Raw genomic sequence first — 23,475 nt, forward strand, 5'->3', positions numbered from 1 at the left:
CTATATGCGATGAGTTTCTGTATTTTTTTAAGTATTATTAAATAAAAAAAAACCAAACTATTATTATGATGAATCTTTACATGAATAGGCTGCATATACTGCAGTATACCATCCATAGACGGCTAAAAGTATGCTATTATTTTTGTAACTTCAGTTACCTGGGCATTGCGTTTTGTAGGTGTTCAGTCAGGCGCACCTGGATAAATACTAAGAAGCCCTGTACTATGTATGTTTGTACTGTTAGTCGAAGGAATAGGAAATATAATTTATAATTTAAGAATTCAAATTATTAATACAAATTTATTAAGTATACGCCCCTTGAAGAACTTGAAAAGAAAACTCCATTTCATCCGGCCCACCCGTTTTGCAAAAATCCTCACCTGGACTCGGCTTATCTTCTGCTCTCTCCGGAAACTAGTTTAGCGGGCTCTCGCGCTCTCAGCCGCTCCGGCTCTCCCACGATTCGCACTCGATTTCAGCACAGCTGTCGTGGAATGATTTTCGCGTAGCAGTTTCAATTTCAAACAGTCGGTCGTCGAGCAAGGAAGCCAAGAGCCAGCTCCTCCGGCGAGAGATGCCATTTTCCTGAATGGCCGCCCCACGCTAGTGTCTGTCTGTGTGTGTTAAGTGTGAGCGCGAAAGAAGTTCGGCGGCAAAGCAAAACACTGGAGCATAGAGGCCAAGTGAAGAAACTACATAAAGAGAGCCGTCGCCGTTCTTGCTTCTGTTTCTGTGAGTGTGTGGGTAGCCCTTCTACCTCCGGGCTACCTGTGAATCCGTTGGCTCTGCTGTTGTGACGCCTTGCGTGCCGTGGGCTGAAACAACAACATGCAAAAATAGTGGTACGTAAGTGACCGTGGCGCGATTTAATAACAGTGAACAACTAAAATCACTGAAACGCCAGCCACTAACAGAGCAGTTTGAAACCGCGTGACTGCGACTTCAAAATCGATTGAAACTTCCGAAATGGCCGAGAGTCAAAACAATGCCCTAGCCCGCAAGTACATATGTACTGTGCAGATATGCTATATGTACTATATGTGTTGCCCCGGTGACTCATCCGGCTCTGCAGTTGCAACCCAGAGGAATGAGAATCAAAACAAATTATGATTTGGTGTCACAAGTACGAATGCGTGAGAGGAAGCATCATTACGAAATGGCGATTTCTTCTCGGTTGGGTTATCATCCCATGATTCGTTCCAACTTCAATATTATAAATATAATTTATAATAAATTTCAAACTAATCTATAGACTGTACTACAATTTGTTACAGAAGTTATCCGACTCTCTCCTCTTCTCAGGCTACAATTCGAGAATCTTCAAGTGCAATGAGTCTCCTCCGAGAATAATTTAAATTTAGCCACGCGCCTTCTGGCCCACTGACAGCTCTCGCACCCAACAAAGTCATTAACCTCGGCCATTTGAATTCGAGTGTTGTGTCGTCAAGATTCATTCGGTGTAAGGAATATCGAATATTATGCTAATGCATAATGGGGAGTAACGACCAAGCAATCGCGCTCCAGATACACAGTGTGCTTGGCCGAATTGTTTGCCTTTATGGGTCAACAGTGTTGTCGCTGAAAGTTTCCATGCTTGTTCCGCAAATACTGGGCCCATAAACGAAATGCATTCAACAAACAAGGGAAGAGGTCAGTTCTTCCGAAGCCAGCTCATTGATATGGTTTTTTAATAAACAGTCGCTGTGACAAAGGCGACAGCCAAGTGATTTATCTTTCAAGTGTCTCTCCGTTATTGGATTCGGAACAGAGGGTTTGGTTCCAGAGCTACCCTTTAAGGACTATAGAGATTCGGATTCGAAAGTGTTCCTTCCATTCTTAGTCTTACTTTCGTTAGTAGCTTTGTTCTACTCCCATTCTTTCTGTCTATCTGATAATTAACTTTTTTATGCCCTCTATATATCCAGTTGAAAGTCTCGCTCTTATCGCACTCTCAGCTTGTTTACCCAACATTTAAAACGCTCATGCGGCTGCTATCCGAGAACAAAAAGGGAGCGATAAGCCAGCAGGCTTTTCTAACAAATTTTCATTGAAATCATGGGAAAATAATCACTGACAGGCCCTGCAACACGATGAGCAACCTTGGCAGACCCCAGACGGACAACTACGTCACTTTATGTACGAATGTGTTTTATGAGCCATTCCAAAGGCAAACCGAACTAAATATATACTCAGATGAACGATCACTTTCGAGCTGAGTATTGAGCATACCTAGCAAGCCCGTAAAGCCAATGAATGATGTCATGATTTCCCAAACGGTGGAACCCGGGATCACATGGGCCAGACTCGACTCGACTCGCTCTTGGTAGTACAATTCCGGCACTCGGAGCCGAGTTCGTGGTGTGATTTTTGATCATTAGCTGAGCGGGTTCGCAGAATTCGTCGCCTCTTCACACACTCAGTGAGCTCATCTTGTCGGCATCAGTACATAATGCGACTCCCTTGGAGGTGGCATTCGATTCTCGAGCTGTGTTTGTTTGGCTAATTGGTATCTAATCGGCTGGAGGCTGACCCCCGGCGACACCGCTCCGAATCGAACGGAGACCGCCCGAGAGCCTCTCACACTTGACTTTGACGTCGCCCACACGCGAAGCGATCCGAGTGTCGCAGATACAGATACATTTGTATCCGAGCATGCACCAGCTGAGCTCTGTATAAATTGCGGCAATTAATGTAATCGGGGGAACTACTGATGCATTTCTGCTAAATGTTAAATGCACTTCAATTGTATCAGCCCGACGGGCTTCCTTCACTTCGCCCGTTGCATGTCTAATTGTTAGAAAATATCGATTTTAGAATTTCAAATGCATTACCACTGTGTACCTTGTTACCTTGTCAACGGTTCCTGGAATCTGCCATGAGCAATTGCATAACCTTTCCGATCTACACTCTTCTTTCCAGCCCAGCCCGAATGAGCCAGATGCGATAAAAATAATCTCATGTACGAAGCAGAGCAGCAAACAATCTAATTTGGAGGAGGAACCGAAAATAAAGGCTAAAAATGACAATTACGTACACAGGTGAAGTGGCCACTTGCCGTGGCTTCGGCTGTTTTCTCAAGCTCCTGCTCAGGTGAGTTCGAGTTAGGCGCTTATGTACTTCACAGATACAGCCGCTAAGTGTGAGCCCCGCGAGAAATGGTTAGCCCCTTGCTAATTATAGAGCGTTGACACACTCCGGGCAATTGGTGCGGACAGCCAGTCCGGAGCCTCAATTGCAGCAAATGCAAATTATAGAACTTTTCCACTTTCCAATGCAATTGCGACTGGTCCTCCCACCCTCTCCGGCCAGCTATCCCTTGTAATCTAGACTCGTGTAGTCATACGTCCGACATCTGTCACGGCTTGTTGTCTGAATTATAATTTAATGAAAGAGTAATGAGCCCCGCGGGGAGCACAGCTCTCCCCCACGCGTTTTCCTGATAATGAACACGGTTATGCCTCGAAACTAATCAGAGGGCTGCCAGTTTGGTGATCCAATAAAACCGCTGTCGATATCGGATAGCCACTAACTAGCTAGCCAGCATTAGCGGGGGAATCTCCCATCATGATTCAGTAGTAGTTCTCCCTAAGGGGCTGGCTCACAACTCAAAAATCATAAACTCTGCTATTGTTTTGGACCTACTAGGTCTAAGATATCGGGCGATCGTTTCTTTATATCACGCATTATTCATCTGATAAGGTTTATAAATACTGTCTGGTCGTCACGCCAAAGCCGGCAAGTATTTCTGCAAGTAACCAAAAATATATACATTACTTTTATGACGTTTCCGTGTCAACAAAAAGTGGCCAAAATTCAGACAGGTTCCGCTGGAAGAAATATGGGGAAGCGTTCACTATCGAGTGCAAAGCGAGTCAAGTGCCGAATCTGGATCGCGGCTTTACGCGGGGTATAATGCCTATAATTATTACTGATAAGGGCCAATCATATGCTGATTAGTTGACGTAGGAGTCTATTTATACGTCTGATGTACGAGTATCTGAAGTATCAGACGAGTTTTATTAATTGGCCTGGTAATTCAAAGTCTCTAATCCCAATTATTTAACTGCAGATGGAGAGGAAGTATCTACAAACTAGTGTGGCTCGACCTCCTGGCCTTCCTGACCATTTACTATGCGATCAACATGGTGTATCGCTTTGCCCTCAACGACGCCCAAAAAACGTAAGCCGATGATAATATTGATCTGGATGTTAAACAAACTACTCCTTTTGCAGAACATTTGAAGCCATTGTGCTGTACTGCGACAGCTACAGTGACCTGATCCCACTGTCCTTCGTCCTCGGCTTCTACGTCTCCATCGTGATGACCCGATGGTGGAACCAGTACACCTCCATTCCCTGGCCAGACCCCATCGCAGTGTTTGTCAGCTCCAATGTTCACGGCCAGGACGAACGAGGCCGCGTGATGCGCCGCACCATCATGCGCTACGTTTGCCTCTGCCTCACCATGGTCCTGGCCAATGTGTCGCCGAGGGTGAAGAAGCGGTTCCCCGGGCTAAACAACCTGGTAGAAGCCGGCCTGCTCAACGACAACGAGCGGGACATCATCGAGACCATGAACAAGGCCTTCCCGAGGCCTTCGAAACACTGGCTGCCCATCGTCTGGGCCGCCAGCATCATCACAAGAGCCAGAAAGGAGGGCCGCATCCGAGACGACTTCGCCGTGAAGACCATCATCGACGAGCTGAACAAGTTCCGCGGACAGTGCGGCCTGCTCATCAGCTACGACACCATCAGCGTGCCCCTGGTGTACACTCAGGTGGTCACCCTAGCTGTGTACTCCTACTTCCTGACGTGCTGCATGGGCAAGCAGTGGACCGACGGCAAGATGGTGGGCAACACCTCCACCTTGAACAAGGTGGATCTGTACTTCCCGGTGTTCACCACATTGCAGTTCTTCTTCTACATGGGATGGCTCAAGGTGGCCGAGTCTCTGATCAATCCCTTTGGCGAGGACGATGACGATTTTGAGGTCGGTATCCCATTATTCCACTAAAGAAATGAAACTAAATAACGTAATCTTGCAGGTAAACTGGATGGTGGACCGGAATCTCCAAGTATCTTATCTGATAGTCGACGAGATGCACCACGACCATCCGGAGCTGCTGAAGGATCAGTACTGGGACGAGGTGTTCCCCAACGAGCTGCCCTACACCATTGCCGCCGAGAAGTTCCGTGAAAATCACCCAGAGCCGTCCACTGCCAAGATCGAGGTGCCTAAGAACGCGGCCATACCCTCGACCATGTCCAGTGTTCGCATCGATGAAATGGTTGGTAATACTAACGGCGGCAACCCCGCCGCTGCTCCGGATGAAAAACCGCCGGGTACGACTCCGGTTCAGGCCTCGGGGCAATCCGAGATGCCGCAAGGCGTGCAGTCCGTAACCTATGATTTCCCAAAGGGCTCGCCAGATGAGGAGGTTAGAATCAGAACGTTGGTCGCATTTCCTAGCGTTACGAAGCATTGGCACCTGACAACTCTCAATTGGTCCTACCAAATCGAACATCATCTCTCGACCCTGTCGAGGCTAATCCAAATCTAATTCGAAATCAAAAGTTTCTAACCTCTTTTTCTCTGACATTTCATTGGTGGAATACCACTTCGCTCATATTGGCATTCTGAATCACAGCGGTGCTTGGTAGTTATAAACCTAATTCTAAAGTGTTAATTAATTATTAAGATACGGGGAACTGGCTTGGTGAAAGATCAGAAAGAAATCAAAACAGCTCACTTAAGAAAACAATTATTGTTTAACTTGTATTTATCCATCCTTTATATTACTTGTATACCTTCTTTCTGAACTTTCCCTGGGCTCTTCTCCTCTGTAACTTTAACCTAAGAACGGTGTTGTGTATCCCTCTGCTTAAGAAACTGCCTACTAACTTTTGATTCTAACTGTCTGTCTACAGCCTATTAAGTCTCTAACTGCACCTTGCACTGCACGATTTTCAAACGCTTTCTGCTGCAATGAAAGAGCACACTCTATAGCGGGTATCCGGTAATCCGAGCACAGCGGAACTAAGAAATCACTTCACTTCCCCTAATTGTAATGCTGTTTGCTAACCCACATCCCTTCCACCAACAGGCGGATGATGCCAGTGGCATACACTTCTCGGCAGGCAATGGAAAAATGCGCCTTGGCTCCTCGCCGTCGCTGGTCAGTGTGTCGGGTACCCTCTCCCGGGTGAACACTGTGGCCTCAGCGCTTAAACGATTCCTGAGTCGCGATGATAGCAGGCCGGGGTCGGCTACGCCAAGTGAAGACCAGAAACCATACCGCTTCCCAGCCAGCGCCAGCTCAGCCAGCCTTACCGGGAACGTAGGATCAGCGACATCGGCAGGAAAACCGCCGGGCAGCTTGAGAATTACCCAGCAAGTCATTGAGGAGGTGGACGAACAGGCCACCATTACGTCCATGAGAGCCAACGAGCCGCGCCCGAATGTGATGAACATTTTTGCTCCGGCGTCAACGTCCGCGGGAACAGCCCCCCTGCAGCCGCCGCCTGCCCACTCCGAACCAGTCGACATACCCCAGAGGCCTCCATCCTACAGTCGAGCCCAATCACAGTACGAGCCCACTCTGTTCCCGCCCGGTGGGGTGGACGCCCTGCTCAGCACCTCCGCTCCCGCTGGAGGAAGTCCCTCTATGCTCTCCACAGCCGCCACGGCGCCCAGTTCCCCTGTGGGAGACAGCTCCAAGTCCCTGTACGATCCCCAGAATGCTGCCAGCCGGGAGACGGGTAAGTCGCAGACTTCACTCCGGTTGGAGTGCCTCCACCCACGCTTCTTAAGAACTCATTTTAACAATTATCTTCATTTTCAACATTTTTCAATTCGGGAACTTTTAAAAGAGAGGCCCGATGCCCCGCAGGTTTTCAGGTGGTACATCACGCCCGGTAAAGTTCAAAGTTCTCATCAATTGGCCCCATTAACATTGTTGAATTCTTTAGCTTGCTCTACTCCGTACTCGTTGCTGTTGCTTTTGTTTGTTAAAGCCTTTGTTCTGTTTTCCAGCAGGTGTTTTACTATTTCCATTTCAAAAACTCTTTTTTAGGGTATTGCTAAAAACCTGTTTTTATTTAAGAGTAGAAAACTCTCTCGTAATCTACTAAACTGAATCTTTTAATTTTCTAAAGTTTCCTTCGTTACTTGTATTTCCATTTCCTTCCATTTGGGATTGTGAAATTTCAACATTAATTGGTTAACAATTTTAAAATACCTGAACATTGTTGCGTTTATTGGTTCTAATTTTAAAATTGGCATGTGTTTTTTATAAGGCGCTGCCCACGTTATTGATTACTAACCCCAGCTTAGCCTACCAAACCTGAATTTTTGTACTTCGTAGAGGTTTCTGGATGACTGAGTAGTTAGCCGTTAACCCCTTGACTCCAAAAATCATATTTATATCCCCAACCCGCCTAGCATTAGACCCTGCACGTTGCGTCCTTCTCATGTATTTACTAAGTTTACTTCAAAAGCTGTTTTCTAATAATAATCTTATAACTTTTCAGTGGAGAATTTGGATCTGAGGGCCTCGCAAGATCCTCTGGTCAATGCGGCCGCTGCCGAACCCGAAGTGGACGAAGGGGATGATTTTGAGAAGCTGAAGGCCGCCCGCGAGAAGGAGAAGCTGATGCGCCAACAAAAAAATCTGGCCAGGACTATAAGCACGGCCCCAGGAGTGGATGCTTCGGCCGTGCCCTTGGTTCCAGTTATCCCAGTGGCTATTCCAGTGCCCCAAGCGAATATGCCGGAAGTGCCCTCCAGTGCCGATCTCCTGGCTGGCGCAGAACTCGTGCCTAGCTCGACGATGAAGTCGGAGGATGCCGTTAATGGCAGTTGAAGTGACGCCTAGTATTTTGTTTCATAATTTAAGTCATAAGTACATTATTTAATTACCTAAGCTGCTAAGCTAAATACCTATACGATATAGTATATGCCGCTGAAAAAGAGGATATCCATATTTACGGACATTTACAAGAATGCTCATAAACTAGACGTTCGATACGAGCTTGAGCTTAAGTGAGCGTGGACACAAATTAACGCAGTTAATAACAAATACTAATGTATAAGTAGAAAGTGATTTATATTTTATAATCATAAGTTTTTTTTGTAAATGGCTAAAATAAATAATGTTATTTAAAAGTCAATAGAAATTGTTCCTTTTTGGGACTTTTTCCTCTTTGAAATGTTAATTGGGGTTCCCCTAATAATATAATCGAATTATCGCATGCGATATTTCCTTTCAAATTAATTATCCCCAAAAGTATGCCACATACCATTCAAAAATACAACAATATATACTTTTAAAAAATCAAAAGTGGACAAATCACATAAATTCTGTCAAAAAATGCACAGAAAGCGTTCTTTTTAAGGTCCAGGTGCACTTTCATTTCAAAAAAGGCGCCATGTTGTGTTCTAGTGGTGAGAGAAGCCATATTATTCCCGACCTATCGATAATTGCCAATAATACTAAGGAAACTAGTTCCATTCAAGTTAATATCTTAAAATATACATATTTTCACATAATAGGATACTTATGCTGTTATTAAATAGAAAAGAAAAGTTATAATAAATATAAATTTGATTTATTTTTATTTTAGCTTGTCTTAAAAAAATACTGCAATCAATAACTGTTGGAGCCCTGGGTACCGACGCTTGCTAGCCCTTGCTATTTAACAAAACAAAACAGATTTAAATGAGTTCAGGAAATGTGCAGCCTACCAGGAACCGAGTCGCCTTCTAGTGATGCTACAAGTTGGCGCCGATGGTGCCGCCTTTGCGCAAAGGATCATCCCAAGAACAGGAACGCTTACTATCCGAAGGACGAAGGAGAGACGTGGACGAATACACTGGCCATGGCCATTGGAAAGTACTTTTGGGTGGATGTATGTAATTATTTCTCACTCTTTGGCTATTTATCTCACAACGGACTAAAACCTTTCAGATTAAACAAGAGGATGAGCTGAGTAATCATCTGTGCATCGAGTGCTTCACCTTGATAGAGCGCCTTATCGAATTCTCGGACAGAGTTCGCCGTGCTCAGACGCTTTTCAACAGGCTGTCAAACCTAAATCCTGAAGCTCCAACGAATTTCGAGGAGCTGCGAACGGATTGCGGTTTGGTCTCCAGCGAGTGGAAGCATATTATGTCCCGGGCGGTGGAGGAATCGGAGCCAGTACAGAGCAGCGAGGGGGCTCGAAAACTAGAGGAGCTTGTTGCCGAGCTAGAGGTGGAGGCTTCGGAGGAGTTAGGAACACTGGATTACATAGAGGACGACGAACAGCCACATAACGATGATGAGGAGGAATTCAAGGAGTCGGATATTATTGATATGGAGGAAAATATGAAGGCAGGGAGTCACGGGGCAATGAAACCCCAAGCGAGTGTTTCAGATGATGAAGAATTTTTAGACGATCTAGGCCAGGAAGACCTAATAATAGAGGAAGATGAGGACGAGGATGAAGATGAAGATGAGGAAGAGCCATTGTATGAACCAACCACATATAAGTGCAACATTTGCAGTAAAACCTACAAGAAACATAAAGTACATTCGTGGAGAAAAAATAAATGTAATGAAACTAATGACCATTTTTTTTTATCAGGCCTACCAGCGCCACATGGAAGAGATCCATCACACGCCACCGACGGAATCACCGCAGCTGGAGTGTGATCAGTGCGGCTTGAGCTTTAGTAGGGCGTCCCAGTTAAATTCTCACTACCGCACGCACCAATCTAGCAAAGAGAAACAGGACAACTGCTGTCCGCACTGCAATAAGAACTTCACTACGGTCGGAACGCTGAAGCGGCACATAGAGGGTGTTCACAAACAGATCAAACCGTATGAATGCGCTCTTTGCGGCAAGGGCTTCAAGTATCTAACCGGACTCAAGGAGCACAAGCTCGTACACACCGACGACTGTCCCTTCGAGTGCCCGGTGTGCCTCCGGCGATTCAAGAACAAGGCCAGACTAAAGGTAGTACAAGCTCTGGTTAATACGAATTCATTTGATAATATATCATTTGTTCCAGATCCATTCCGACATTCATAGCGCCAACATTTACGAGTGCAGTATCTGTGGTATGAAGCTCAAGACCCGCAGAACATTCAACAAACACAAGTTGGTCCATTCCGACGAAAGGCAGTACAAGTGCGATGTCTGCGACGCCTCGTTCAAAAGAAGCAAAACTCTGAAGTCGCATCTCATTTTGCACACTGGCATTCGACCGTACAAGTGCAATTTCTGTGGCAGGGACTTCTCGAATGGGTCCAACTGTCGATCGCACAAGCGACAGACTCATCCCAAGGAGCTGGCCGAAGAAGAGGCGAGGGGAATATCCCGATCCACTCTGCTGCCCCTGATGGACGAACTGACCAAGGCGTAAGTTGCCAAAGCAATCTTCTTTTATTTCTATTAAATAAAAACCCCCATTTTAGGTCCAAGCTCATTAAGACCCCAGCCAAACGCAGCAAAGCAAAGAAAATTGCCAGCAAAAGTCCAGTACTGACCACTCAACCCGCTTCAAAGAACTCTGATGACGTTATCGTCTACGAGCTAGTGCAGGAGTTGGCCTTTTCCTAAGTATTACAATAAGTCTAACAATAAAACACGAATAAAAAACACATTTACATGGGTTACTCGGTATATTCACAATGTTTTAAAATCTTACGAGCTATACTTTATTATGTGAGGGCTATGTTTAGAAAACTTTGTAAATGCTTGATAGGCAGCTGAAAGGGAAAAGAATTTGGTTGAGAATAAGAAAGCACTAGGAAACTAAGCAATTCGGAAAACATTAGTCGTAATAAATAACAAAGATTTTTAACAATTCGCATGGGAGATGCCGGCGCATCCCCTAATATCAAGTATCGTTTGCAATAGGCTTTGGAATGTTCAGATCAGTATTAGAGAACTCAGAACTGTCCTAAGGTGCTGCATTTAAATATGGCCCATAGATTTCGAATAAAATCCGCAGACATACTTAGCAAAGATCACATTTTTGGGATGGACAAATTATAATTAGGAATTACAATTGCTAATTATTAGGTACTCAGGTCGATCTTGTACGAGATTGAAATAGTTCAATAATTTGAGCAGATTATTACAAACTAAAATTGCGCCAATACTTTTTGGATTACGCTCTACCTCTACGCTTACTCGCCCAAAGTCGACCCACACCACGCTGGAGAATATCTGGCTTACACAATCTACACAAACTTAGAAGAATTGAGCTTATATCCTACAGCTAAAATGTACAAATTTCTCTAAAATACACATACAGCATTAAAACCGCCCCGCAGGACCTGAGGGATCAATCTAACTGATTGCCCATCTGAGCCCCAGACAGAAGAGGGCGGCACTGATTATGGCCATAGGACGCTTGAGCTCGCTACCTGCTCCGCAGGCGAGATTGTCGCGCGGGTACTTGTTAAGCGGATCGGGCTCTTCGCCAGGACGACACTGCTTTCCCTCGGCAGCGAACTGCTCCGCACATAGCTCGTGACACGGAGGACACATGATCGCCCCCTTGTGCAGCCATCCGTTTGCAGCAATGCGGATGGAAAGCTTCTGCCCGGGGAAGGAGCATTTGTAGCTGTAGTTCCCCACCAGGATGTGCAGCCTGCCGTCGAAGCAGTCGTACTTGTAGCAGCCACTTCCCCAGTGCTGCCACTCTCGGGTCTGGTGGCAGGAGCGCTCCTCCCACATGGACTCGCTGTGGTCGAAGCACTTGGCACCTTCACCGTAGCTCTCCAATGCGAAGTTCTTCTCGGGCTCTGGAAAGTGGTAGATTAGGAGCTGACATGGCCCGTAGATGTCCGAAAATACTTACTAGGGTTGTTCTCCGTGAAACGACAGTGAGATCCGCGCACTATCACGTTCTTGCTGCGCCAGGTGAATTCCTGGATGTAGGGACAATGGTCGGCCAGGGAAACAGATCCCCCGTAAAAGCCCTCTTCGCCATCCTTCACATGATTGAGGCTGTCGAAGTTCTGGTATCCCTTGGGCAGCTCAAATTCATGTCGAATTAGGTTGCACAAGGCCACCGAGTTACGGTCATCCGTGCACTCGGTTTGCAAAGGATCCTGTTTCACCTTGGAGCAAAAAGGGTGTATGGAACGACCTCTAGCATGATTCATCTGTATCCAGTCCTTGCAGCTTCGCATCGCAAATGCACATCCCAGCCCTTTGCCCCAGGAAAGGGGTGTGGCCATGGAGTAGTTGGCGCGGTACCACCCAGAGTCCTCCATCAGGGCCAGCGTGATTCTCGAAAACACGGGCGACTGGGTGTGCGTGCCTGTCATAGCCTCGTTCTCGAGGATGCGCTTCTCCCAGTGGGTGAGGGCGGTGCCTTCGCCACCTTGGTCCTCTAGCTCAGCGCCCTCGAGCTTATCGCAGCCGAAGTGGTTGCGCACCTCGGCCACCACTCGCGGAGTGACCATCATGTCCACCACCTTGTGGACGTGGCCACCTCGCACGGACCAGTTCTCCCGCACCACCTTGCGAATGGTCTGGTTACTCCACTGATGAATCTGCAGCCTGGTGGAGAATAGTCCCATGAGATTGCTAATTGAAAAAGTTCTTAAATCCACTTACTTCTCGTTCAGGTACGGCTTGCCAGTGTCCGACTTGCGGGGAGTCCGGGGCTTGCCTTCATCGTCCCGGAAGAAGGCGTACAAGCTGACGGAGAAGCCCAGGGCGTGGAGAATCTCGTGCTTAACGGTGGAGATTAGCGTTTGAAGCTCCTGCGGCTTCGTGCTGATGCTGTCCGGGCAGAGATTGGCGTGTCCGGCGATGGGACGGTCCAGCAGGGCCTCCTGCTGACAGTGCGCCGCATAGGCCACCGTCAGCCCCTTGAAGCAGCGCTGGGTCTGGCGGGCCGAGACGTAGAAGACGAAGTCGGCGTTTTCTATGCCATCCCCCGGTTGTGTGCTGCTGTCGACCCGACAGTTCTGACCTGTGGCATTGCAGACTCTGCAGACCTGGCAAAATTCAATTATGAAGTAAGGTAAAGTGGTCAGTAAGGTTCTTTTGAATCAATAGTTTTTGTAACTTGGCATAAAAGAAACATAAACTACTTGTTCTAAAATGTGAACCAGTTTTTCTAAGCCGTGGTTAATTGAAAATCAAAGCGGCAAGAGCAATAGCTTTTGATGGAAACCAGTTTGAATTTTAAGAACTTTTTGTTGGACAACATTTACTTTGGCCAAGGTCACTGGTTTTTACAAGAAACAGTCTTGGCTCGAAGTTCAAGGGGCGCCTAGGCGTCATCATACTCACATCCAAGTGCTCGTTGGGAACCTGGACCTCTCCGCACATGGTCGTTGCCTTGCAGTGGTCGATGCAGTGGGTATGGCCATTCTTCACGTACACCTGGGTGCTGTCGCACTTTCTAAAAAAGCGCAGGCCAAAGAAAATTGCAGTCTTGCATTATTAAATTTTTGCATGGGAACCCACCTATTGAGCCGGATGACTCCCTTTGTCTCCCGGACCATCAGCGCCTGCTCCCAAAACTGCACGGCTTCCGGTAGCACAGTGTCCTGGAGAAAGGATTTAATTAAATTCCCTGGTTCGGTAGCACAATGAGCCAAGTTGTTTACTCACATTTATTAAATTAAATTTCTCCTCCTCCAACCTGAAAGTAATAATGGTTTTGTTTATTAATATTGCAAGTGGGTGTGATTTCGGGGCAATCCTAGCTTCTGCCCTTTGGGAGTCCTTGAGAAGCTTATTGTGATTTTCATGGAAAGCCAATTTCCTACCACCAAGAATGCGGCAGTTACTTTGCTCGGCGATATTAGCTTTCAACTGGTCTGGGAGCTATTGATTTTAAGTTAAGAAACATCGCAAAATTACCATAACTCGGATATCCCATACATTTATGAATATATAGAGCCGAATTCCCCAGTCGAAGCTACTTTTACACGAAGGTCGCAACCCAACCACACTCTCTACCTGGTGGCTGGCCTAGGCATCGCTAAGAGCTAATTGTGTACCTGTTAGCACCTGTTAGAGTCACCTTTCCGCTACTGACTTATTAATCGAAAGCAAAACCCAAATTAGAGTCAAGTGGGGCTGTTGCCACTTTCCTGCCGACCTTGTCCTCCGCCGATCAATCGATCGATCCGATCCGACGCCAACTGCCAGGTGCCGGATGGAGCAATCGATGGGGCTAACCTTAGGAGACACCTCCGAGCCAAGTGGCCCACTGCGTTGATTTGGACAAATTGCGCACACACCGCACCGCACCGCACTCGGCTAACCAATTTTGGACCGGGCCCGAACTGTTACTCAACCCAGCGAGTGTGCCAGTAACGGTAACGGAGCATGGCCGGAGCAAAACGCTAGTGAGTTATTTTCGCTTTTATGTTAACTTGACATTCGGCCAAGTCAGATTGTGAGCTGAGTTGCTGCTTTTTCGTGTTTGTCTGCTTGGCTGGCTGCCATTAAAGAGCAATTAAAGCCAATCTTCTGAGCTGGAGCGGAGCCATGCACTTGAAGAAAATTAGTGTGCATTTATGTATACACTTTTACGGGACTAATTATCCAAACCCATAGTTATCTGTTTTTGAATAGGTTTCGAGAGCTTAATCGGACAAAAGCAAAGTTCAAAAGCAATTTCTCAGTGCACTGCTCCGGGCTGGAACACTCACCTGTAGACGGAGTCATCGTAGACGAGCAGAATCCGCAGCGGCTGCTCGGCCGCCACGCTGCGCCGCCGCACGCTATGCCTGGCTGGATCCCGCGGAGTCGCCTCTCCGGCGGAGTCGTCGTCGAAGTCGTCGGCCAGTTGGATGCGCACGCCATGGACGACCTATAAACGAGATGGAGCCAGAGATGATGAGTCGGAGCGATAGCAGAATCGGTGGCGGAAAGTGAGAGTGGGGGTAGAAAGGGAGCTGGGATCCGGAGTAAGAAATCAGCCAGCGGAGCTAAACGAAAGCGAAATTTGTTGTTAACTTTTAAATGACGACATGTTGGCAGACAAAGGCCGCACAAAGGCAGCCCCGTCGCGGTAATTGGGCTCTGCAAATTGCAGGGAAATTAATTTTAAATTGCCCGCCAAATGTCGAACGATTGGCACATCGAAATGTCAATGATTTGTGGGGCTTGTTTTTGGCCATTTTTCCCTTCTGCCGTTCCGGTCGTTTCTGTTTCAGTTACTGCTGGTGTGCCAATTATTTTGGCCCCATTGTGCAATCTGCGCCAATTATTAGGAATAAATTAGACGTCTTCGCCCGACCCCACATCGGCGGAGTTAATCTGCTGACAGGCGGACAGACAGAGCACTTGACACTCATCAGCATAAATTTGTCGCCGGCAGCTCAACGATGCGCTCGAGTGCGGCCAGAAATAGACTCATCCGATGAGAGTGGACTCGGGGTTAGCCGGTTTTGTATCACTTTGTTTAATGCCCCACAATTTGCAGGCTTGTTACCTCCACCGAAAGCTCCAAAATAAACATTTTCCCAAATTTGAGCCAGCTTATCTGGCAAGGGACCTCCTCAGGACGACTAATGGCGGGCTTGAAGTGTTCTCAAAGAGCACTTGCCTTCCGAGAAGTCTCCTTTGGGGGTTGGGGAGAAAGGGGGCACTTTCATCTTCGAAGACAAAGAGCAGACATCAAAAGCCAGACAGAGCCAGTGAGTGAAAGGCAGTGGCTTCAAAAGCATCAGCATCACCATCGACAATGCCAATTGAAATTATAATAAAGCTAATTTGCACATATGGTGCCGCCTGTTGGCAGACAGCTTAGCCCCCTTAATTGGAGCCGCAGAATGCAGATAGTCCCCTTGTGGGAAAAGATTGGCGAGGAGTTCTCACTGGGGAGTGCGACCCGACGGCTAAATGCCAGAGTCGAGACACCTGCACGAGCCCGGCTCAGTACATTCCCCGTTTAGGCAAAGAACAACAATAGTTGTGGCAATGGCGATCTGACAAAAGAGTTTGGCATTGAACAGAGGCAATGAGCTAAGCAAACAGTGGCGTGGTCCCAGCCAGTGCCGGGGTTCGACACGAATCGGAGATCATATCACACGGCTCCCGTCAAAGTCGTCGAAGCTCTAATGACTTGGGATCAGCGGCTCTTGGAGCCACAATGGAACGTGACATTATCTGTTTGTCATTTTTGGCTTAGTTTTCGAGCATCATTGTTGACAATAATGATTATCTGAAAAGCGAAAAGTTATAAAAAAATAGGAACTCTTAAGAAGACTTAAGAAGTAACACTAAAATGTATATTAACTTTTTCCGCATATCTTTACGATCAATCCTGTCTCTGATAGCCATTAGGCTTCCTGTCACGTGCCTGGATAGTGGCCACCCCACTCCCGATGACAGCCCCCCTCGGACACCGCCCTGCCAGTGCCATCTGCCGCTGAGACAAAGTAAGCCGAGCTTAAGCCGTCAAAGATACATCTCCGAAGCCGGCACTAATCGTGACAACGACCCTCGAAAACACGGAGTATAAGCAACATAATGTACGATCTTCACATTGATCGTGCCCGGAGCTGGGGGCACTATCCCCCGCCCTTCTGCGGTCGAGTGCATCGAAAAGTCGCTTAAGAAACAAACCGCACAATCGACGAATCATCTGCGAAGCGTTTGGCAGGTGAAAGATGATGACGCACAAATATGTACATCTGACAGGCAGTGGCTCAGGGGGGGAGCGATAGCTATAGCGGTGCCAATATCTTGCGGCATTAATGCAACATGCCACTGCAACTGCAACCCAAATGCATTGTGGTGCCAACCGTTAGCAGACGAGTGGCTGAAACCACTGACGGCTGTGCTGTTTTCATAATAGCCCAGCCCCAAAGACACACATTTCGATATGCCAGAGGCGGGGGATTAATTGAATGCTTGAAAAATGTATAATAAATCAGTTGTGCGTATAATTAATTGGCATTCCGTTTGAAGTATTTAATGGTATTAAAGCCAAACTATGAGTGTCAGGAGAGAAGGAATATTTAATTTCCGTATCATGCGAGTTATAACCTTAAGGTCAATGGAAATAGATAGATGTGATAGCACCTACTCCCAGGATTGCATCCGAGCCTCTCCTATTTCTTTCTAATCACGGCCCGGAGGCAGATGGGCTTACCCAATCGCTGATAAGACGTAATCCCCAACCGGCCTGCATACTAACACACATCCAAGATGGCAAACAAATTTCGGTTTCGGTTTTCGGTTTGTGGGCCACTTTCAAGCGCCGCTTTTGGCCATGCGACTCACGTTTACGGCAGAAACGGTAACAATTTGAAAAGGCAGAAGGCGAGGAGCCAACCCGGCCAAGACTGGCAAAGAGAAATGCTCGGATTTGCCACAGTTGCCGCCTGATCGCCTCCCGTATTTGCCTCCTCCCAGCCAAACAAATGGGCGAGGTGCCACAAATAGCCAAACTGCAAGCCACGCACATTCGCTTGTGGCCTGATCCGAGAGGAGGGCAGCTCGGGTTCGGGGGGACTGGATTATGGAGCCCGGCCAGTTGCGCAGGCGCATGCTAATTTGGGCGCGGGAATCGATCATCGACGGCGGTTGGGTAATTATTTACGTCTGTCGACCGGGGCAGTCATAATGTCTGTCAATGTCCCCCCACCCGGGGCTGGCTGACGGCGTTTCTGCGTCTTCATCTCTCACTCACTCTACACTCTCTTCCGCAGAGTTGCGGGCACAGCGAGAAATAAAAGTAACTATTTTACGGGCCGGGCTAACCAAATTGTTAAATCGAACTCCCCACTTCCGACCAACAGAAATCCGCAGACAGTTTAGTTTGACGATTAAAACTGCAACTTCCACTTTCCAAAAATATTTGAATTCAAAACCTTAAAACATTTATTCAAAGGTCATTGCCAACTTTACAAAATCAATAAGCCAACCAGAAATCGGCAAAAAACAAAACAATTGCATTAAATATGCGACGAAATGCGAATAAATATTCAAACTGCTGATAAACCCAGGTCACATTATAAATTCCAAATATATCATTCTTTTGTTTATATGAGATAATATCCAAAGACCTGTTTCCATTTTTAATTTTTGGTAGGAAAGTAGGTTGATTTGGAAATTTGAAAAAAGGGACACGAAACTTGTAGCTAGTTAGATATGCAGGTGAGAAGTCTGAAGGCATTGATATGTGAGATATGGCGGTGGCTATATCTTTGTTAAGATTCATCCCATCCTAGAGCGGAATACCTTAATCGATTTGTACATCGATTCTCTTTTAATCTGCATCAAAACCTGTGATCAAAATATTTTTTTTTAATTTTTTGTCGAATTTCCGAATTTCGAAAGGGGTGTGCGCTACTGCCAATATGGACCACTGCGATGTCTATATCTGAGCCGATATACATCCGATCCTTGAGTGGAATACCTTAATCGTTTTGTATATCGATTCCCTTTCAATCTGCGTCAAAACCTTTATTCAAAATATTTTTTAGATTTTTTGTGAATTTTACTGTTGAGACCCCTTTGAAAATGTGTGGTATGGCCTACATGGTCCACTTCGATGTCTATATCTTTTTCAAATGACATCCTATCGATTAGTTTAATACCTTAATCGATTTGTACATCGATTCCCTTTCAATCTGCGTCAAAACCTGCGATCGAAATATTTTTTCGATTTTTTTTCAAAATTCTTGGTGGGACCACTTCCGAAATTCAAGGTATGGCCTATACGGTCCATGGCGATGTCTATATCTCATCCAATATACATCCCATTCTAAAGCGGAATACCTTAATCGATTTGTATATCGATTCCCTTTCAATCTGCATCAAAACCTGCGATCGAAATATTTGTTCGATTTTTTGTCAAATTTTCTGGTCGGACCCCTTCCAAAATGCGAGATATCTATATGTCTATATCTTTGTCAGTTTACATCCAATTCTCGAGTGGAATACCTGAATCGCTTTGTAGATCGATTCCCTTTCCATCTGCATTAAAACCTTGATCGGAATATTTTTTCCCAGTGCCATATGCCACCCGTTCCCCATGACTGTCACCTGGCGTTCAACGCTCGCTCAAGTTCGGCAGATCAATCGAAGCCGGGCTTTCGTTGGTACGTTTGTTTGGGCTTTCACTTTCGATGGGCAGGCACTCTCCCTCTCGGATCCAGCTCGCTCCGGCCGCACCACTCTCTGCTTTTCAATTTTTCTTCGTGCTGAGGCACTTTGTGAGCCGGGCTTCGCCGATGGCCATTTGCATGCTGCTGGCGGGCTCTTTCGCCCGCTTTTGCCTGTTTCTGACTCATCTGTAGCCGCATGCCGATTATTTTTGCTCAATTCGCCAGTTACCTCACAGTTTGACCGCAAAAATAAAGGTGTCGGCCGGCTGTGGGTTACTCAATTAAAACTGAAAACTGAAACCGTGGAGCAGCTAATCTAGAAACACTCAGCTGCATTACATTTGAAAATCAGCCGCTCGCTGAGTGGCACTATTTGCGCCGCCAATTCAATAAATTAAATTGAATAAAACTCCTGCACTTAAAAGGGACTTATGCAAGGACTCGACCGCCCATCGACCCTGGGGCTCTCTGTGCGCACTCCGGAAGGAGGCTGTGGTGGAGCTGTTGTTTTCCTGGCGGAGACACTTGCCTGAAATTACTTGTTGCCAGTTGCCAGTTGGCGGGTTTTGTTTCAAAACAGTTTTCGTTTAATGGCCCTGAAGCGGCATCAGCGCGAACATTCGTCAGGCCGCACTGCGTTTGCGTTGCGTTTGCGTTTGGCATTCGCTTCATAAACGTGTTTCCCCCGCACGGCGGAGATAAATTCCAGATTTTTAGTGGGGTCTATTTGCGGCGATTACTGCGCCATGGCAACTACTCCTCGGATGCTAATAGTGGCTGCTGCTTTCAAAGTTTTAATTGAATGAAACGGAAAATAAATGCCACTGTTACAGTTGCGAACGAGTTCGTCGCATTTCTCACTTTCCAGTCCTACAGTCGACACTCGCCTGCAATCCCAAAAGCATAACATTTCCCATAACCCTAGAAGGCAAGAAGACCTCTCGGTAACTGACTACTGATTACTTTTGTTCCAGCTTCCAGACCAGGCCAGACCAGTCGAAGAGTCGACTTCGCGAAGCACACCTGTAGCACACCAGCAGTCGGACTGCGTAACTTGAACACGTAATTCGCCAATTAAGCTTGCAATCGAATCAATGAGGCTGCCAGTCAGAAATGTTTTCACCCACCCACTTTTTACAGAAAACCCCCGGCGACTCCCGTTCTATAGGTTCCACCATCAAGAGGGTGCCTTAAAGTTTCGTGAATGGCTTCTGTCGCAACTTTAGCTTCCTCGTGGCAGGTATCTTTCGAGTTGTTTGCCATTGGATTCGACGGGTTGATAAATATTAAATCGTGAAGAACGGATGGGGGCGAGCAGCGCGGAGTCCGGAGTCCGGATAGACGGCTATCCACTCAAAATGCAAATGGGAGCCACGGGTTGTAAAGCAAATTGATAGTGCACATAAATGCATTTGCATTTAAAATCGGTTGGCGCACAACTCTGGGCCAAGTAATACTCTAATAAGCCCAGAACGGAATAACAACAACCGACTTGTTGCCCGAACAACTAAGAACCCATAAGGACAAGTGCCAGGTGTTTTTATAATGAAACGAGCGAAAGCCCCTTTTGTTTTTGGATTAAGTGACGAGGGAAATCCCCTGAAAGTGGAGGCAGAGTTTATCGGCTTATCCGGTACAGTCCGGGACATCACTCCGGGGCCAGCCCAGAACTAACTGCCCGGGCAACGTGACAAACGATTCAATTTGGGACTTTCTGCCCATTGTTGCCCTTGTTGACGCCGCCCCTGGGGCGCCCCTCCTCAATTTATAAAAGCCTAATTAGAATTGAGTGCTTCGCCCGAACTGGACCGGTTCGCAACACGCTGGGGGGATCAGTGGCCCCAGCCCGCATTTATTTATTTAATACGTCTACTTGTCGTCCAATCTGTGTTCATGACAGGATGAATTTCATTCTGGCCGCGCGACTAGGTTTAAAGGGAGTCTGCAGGTTGTTTGCGAGTTTATAGCAGCTCCAGTTAACAGATACAGATAATTCAATTAATTACCCGCCGGGCGACCTCGACAGCATCGTTAGACAGTAGCTGAATTAATTTCCGTCGCTTGAGCTCACTTTGACTCGTCAGGCTTAAAAGGACGGAAAACTTCAGGGATTTCAGGCGCTGAAACTTTTTCTACTTAATATAGACTTCAAAACTCTGCATTGGCCACAAAATCTGTCAGAAACTTAAGAGTCCAGTACACTACCTTAGTTAGTAATTAGTTTTAGCCTCAACTGTGCCTTTTTATGGGAATGCAGAGCAACCAGAGCTGTCCGGGTAGGGTAGTCATGTAAATTCCCCCCCTTGCGCAATTGACGGCGACCTCCGTTTGTGGCGACGACGCGCCAATTAAAAAAGCCGTTGATTGGAAAGCAGAAACATACAAGCTTGAACCTTTAAACAAAAACAACGAGAAATCCCCGGGGGCTGAATTAAAATTATTGCGAATGCAACAAGTTGGCGGACAGCCTCTGACATTAAACCCTAAGCAGGCCGCTCTTGGGCGCTCGCTGCAGGTGGAGGCGGTTGGGTAACCGCCAATGGCCGGGTCGAAATGCACCACCACGGGCACCGCCTGAGCCCCACCACATCGCATGATCTGGATCGCGAATGCGCATACGATTATCTTTCGGAATTAGTCAATAAGTTGTGGTTGCCAATGCTGTTATTGTCTCTATGGCTGTTTCAGAATCCACTTCTGTTTCCACTTCTGTCTCGAGTCTCGCTTCTCGAGTCTGGTTCGGAGCTGTGTGGGAATCGTGGACACTGAAATGGGGCCTCTAATTACGCCATTCCGCGAGGCTCCAATCAATTATGAATTTCCCGCGAAGCCAGGACCAATTAGGAGCTTGCTCTAATGAGCACAAAGGACACAGGACGACGCAATGCCCTTGAAGCAAAAAAAGAGTCAGCAGGAAATTCGAGAACCGAAGGAACGAATGATGGACATTTTCGTAATGATATTTTTCACCGCCACAAGCCCTAATTTTTCCAGGAACTTAAAGAGTCCTGTTTGGAGTTTAACGATTTAATTTTTAATGCTGTTTCAACTATGTGGTTTATTGAATCACACAGAATAGTTGTTAGGGCCAATACATATCGATTTTCGAAGCTGTTTCCTTGTTTTGAATATCTGCGGGGATGAAGGTCTTCTGGAATGGCCTTTTGTTGGACGGTTCTGTGCTGGCAGGTTTTGTTTTCGGTTGCCAGGAAACCACAAAAACACACTTTCGCTTTCGATTCGGTCTAATTGGATTCGGATGCGAAGGATCCACTGGAAAGGGAGCACTCACCTCATGGGCCTTCGGATGCTGGTGTTGACAGTTGTGGGCAGAGGCGGCCGAGATTAGAAGCAGGGAGCACAGGCCAAGGGCCAGGGGCAGGAGCTGGACTTGGAGCACTCTTGGAGGGCCGGGGCGGCGGACGGGGGCTCGGACAACGACCATGTTGCTGGGCGCGTGGGACTGCACAGGAATCCGGAGAGCTAATTATAGCAGCATCTCTGCCGGGCTATAGCAGCTGGGCCGTATTCATGGGAAGTGTATCGTATCATTCGGGCTCGCTTGCCGCTTGCGTTTATGATTGCTGAATGTTTGTTTCCTTTTGTTTGCTTTGTCAATTAAGTTGCGAAACCGGCTCCGAGTCCCTTCCTCGCAAACACAGACCACACACCACTCACACACTGGCACACGGGCTTGCAAAACACACTGCCACACGGCTGTGGACCACTTTGCTGCTTTTCGGCTGTCGGGTGGGTGTGTCCGTCCTCCAATCCTAGCCCACGCCAAAATATAAAAGCACAAAACCGAGCCACCGCTCTGCAGCTCCAGCAGTTTTTGTTGTGGTTTCTGCAGCGGCAACACTCGCCTAAATGTCAAATTCTCATGAACTGCCCGTGCAGCGAGTGCATTCTGCGGGCTTCCAGGCACCTAGCCGTGTTCTCCCACTTCATCACTTCCCAGGGCAGAGGATTTTCATTCAAGAAGTTCAAAAAACACTCCCGGGCGGGGTGGCAAATGGGGGTGGATAACAAGCGTCGGACGAAAACACAAGACACTGACGCTGCTGACGCGCGGTACCAGCTCCCAGCCAACTTCTTCAACGATTTGTTTCAAATTTGCGCTGACTGCCTTTCGCGTTTTCCGGGGAGCAACGAAACGTCCGCGCTCAGCTGTTAAAATTTAAGCTTTGAAAGGGGGGCTGCTCCACAACAAGCGCGATGCCCATTGTACCTTGGGTCAGTGTGACCAAAGCGCGAAACTGCGAAAAATGCATACATACTTAACTTAACAATGTTAACTATCCGCAACTAAAAAATATTTCCTTACTTTGAAATAAGCGTTCAAAAAACCTTTAAACATTATTAATCTTTTATTAACAAAAATTTGTACATA

At 46.9% G+C, this 23,475-nt stretch overlaps 3 protein-coding genes across 9 annotated transcripts; 2 read left to right on the top strand and 1 right to left on the bottom strand.

Moving 5' to 3' along the window:
* The first annotated feature begins 488 nt into the window (after positions 1-488).
* On the top strand, positions 489-8,169 carry LOC6500319 (bestrophin-2). Of its 6 annotated transcripts, none has more exons than XM_014911015.3 (8): positions 489-732; positions 2,920-3,090; positions 4,070-4,180; positions 4,234-4,990; positions 5,046-5,438; positions 6,105-6,759; positions 6,871-6,915; positions 7,531-8,169. In XM_014911015.3, the coding sequence occupies exons 2-8, from the start codon at positions 3,020-3,022 to the stop codon at positions 7,860-7,862; spliced, it is 2,364 nt and encodes a 787-aa protein (XP_014766501.1). In that variant the 5' UTR covers positions 489-732; positions 2,920-3,019; the 3' UTR covers positions 7,863-8,169. The 6 variants fall into 6 exon arrangements, with proteins under 6 accessions (XP_014766501.1, XP_014766499.1, XP_014766502.1 ...); XM_014911013.3 differs by having other exon boundaries at positions 490-842; XM_014911016.3 differs by having other exon boundaries at positions 490-842; positions 5,046-5,288.
* Positions 8,170-8,500: 331 nt separating this feature from the next.
* On the top strand, positions 8,501-10,665 carry LOC6500320 (zinc finger protein weckle). The gene is made up of 5 exons (XM_044714057.1): positions 8,501-8,907; positions 8,967-9,566; positions 9,625-9,996; positions 10,052-10,401; positions 10,458-10,665. Exons 1-5 carry the CDS (start codon positions 8,731-8,733, stop codon positions 10,600-10,602), a joined length of 1,644 nt encoding a protein of 547 aa, XP_044569992.1. The 5' UTR covers positions 8,501-8,730; the 3' UTR covers positions 10,603-10,665.
* On the bottom strand, positions 10,642-23,356 carry LOC6500237 (leishmanolysin-like peptidase). 2 transcript variants are annotated; one of them, XM_001952931.4, is made up of 8 exons: positions 22,375-23,356; positions 14,673-14,833; positions 13,624-13,654; positions 13,477-13,559; positions 13,300-13,411; positions 12,616-13,001; positions 11,852-12,558; positions 10,642-11,795 (listed from the first exon to the last, which is right to left on the bottom strand). In XM_001952931.4, exons 1-8 carry the CDS (start codon positions 22,525-22,527, stop codon positions 11,338-11,340), a joined length of 2,091 nt encoding a protein of 696 aa, XP_001952966.1. In that variant the 5' UTR covers positions 22,528-23,356; the 3' UTR covers positions 10,642-11,337. The 2 variants fall into 2 exon arrangements, with proteins under 2 accessions (XP_001952966.1, XP_044569991.1); XM_044714056.1 differs by lacking the exon at positions 22,375-23,356 and adding an exon at positions 20,210-20,275.
* Positions 23,357-23,475: the final 119 nt, after the last annotated feature.

This window comes from Drosophila ananassae, chromosome 2L (genome assembly GCF_017639315.1).
Source record: "Drosophila ananassae strain 14024-0371.13 chromosome 2L, ASM1763931v2, whole genome shotgun sequence".
Taxonomy (NCBI): domain Eukaryota; kingdom Metazoa; phylum Arthropoda; class Insecta; order Diptera; family Drosophilidae; genus Drosophila; species Drosophila ananassae.

What these genes read in the sequence shown, in the direction of transcription:
- LOC6500320 (XM_044714057.1), top strand. Translation starts at nt 8,731, where the DNA reads ATGTGCAGCCTACCAGGAACCGAGTCGCCTTCTAGTGATGCTACAAGT. An exon ending in AAACCTACAAGAAACATAAA is followed by an intron (nt 9,567 to 9,624) that starts GTACATTCGTGG and finishes TTTTTTTATCAG; the next exon opens with GCCTACCAGCGCCACATGGA. An exon ending in AGAACAAGGCCAGACTAAAG is followed by an intron (nt 9,997 to 10,051) that starts GTAGTACAAGCT and finishes CATTTGTTCCAG; the next exon opens with ATCCATTCCGACATTCATAG.
- LOC6500237 (XM_001952931.4), bottom strand. Translation starts at nt 22,527, where the DNA reads ATGGTCGTTGTCCGAGCCCCCGTCCGCCGCCCCGGCCCTCCAAGAGTG. An exon ending in AGAAATTTAATTTAATAAAT is followed by an intron (nt 13,560 to 13,623) that starts GTGAGTAAACAA and finishes TCCTTTCTCCAG; the next exon opens with GACACTGTGCTACCGGAAGC. An exon ending in TTCCCAACGAGCACTTGGAT is followed by an intron (nt 13,002 to 13,299) that starts GTGAGTATGATG and finishes GAATTTTGCCAG; the next exon opens with GTCTGCAGAGTCTGCAATGC.
- LOC6500319 (XM_014911015.3), top strand. Translation starts at nt 3,020, where the DNA reads ATGACAATTACGTACACAGGTGAAGTGGCCACTTGCCGTGGCTTCGGC. An exon ending in AGGACGATGACGATTTTGAG is followed by an intron (nt 4,991 to 5,045) that starts GTCGGTATCCCA and finishes GTAATCTTGCAG; the next exon opens with GTAAACTGGATGGTGGACCG. An exon ending in TGCTGCCAGCCGGGAGACGG is followed by an intron (nt 6,760 to 6,870) that starts GTAAGTCGCAGA and finishes AACTTTTAAAAG; the next exon opens with AGAGGCCCGATGCCCCGCAG.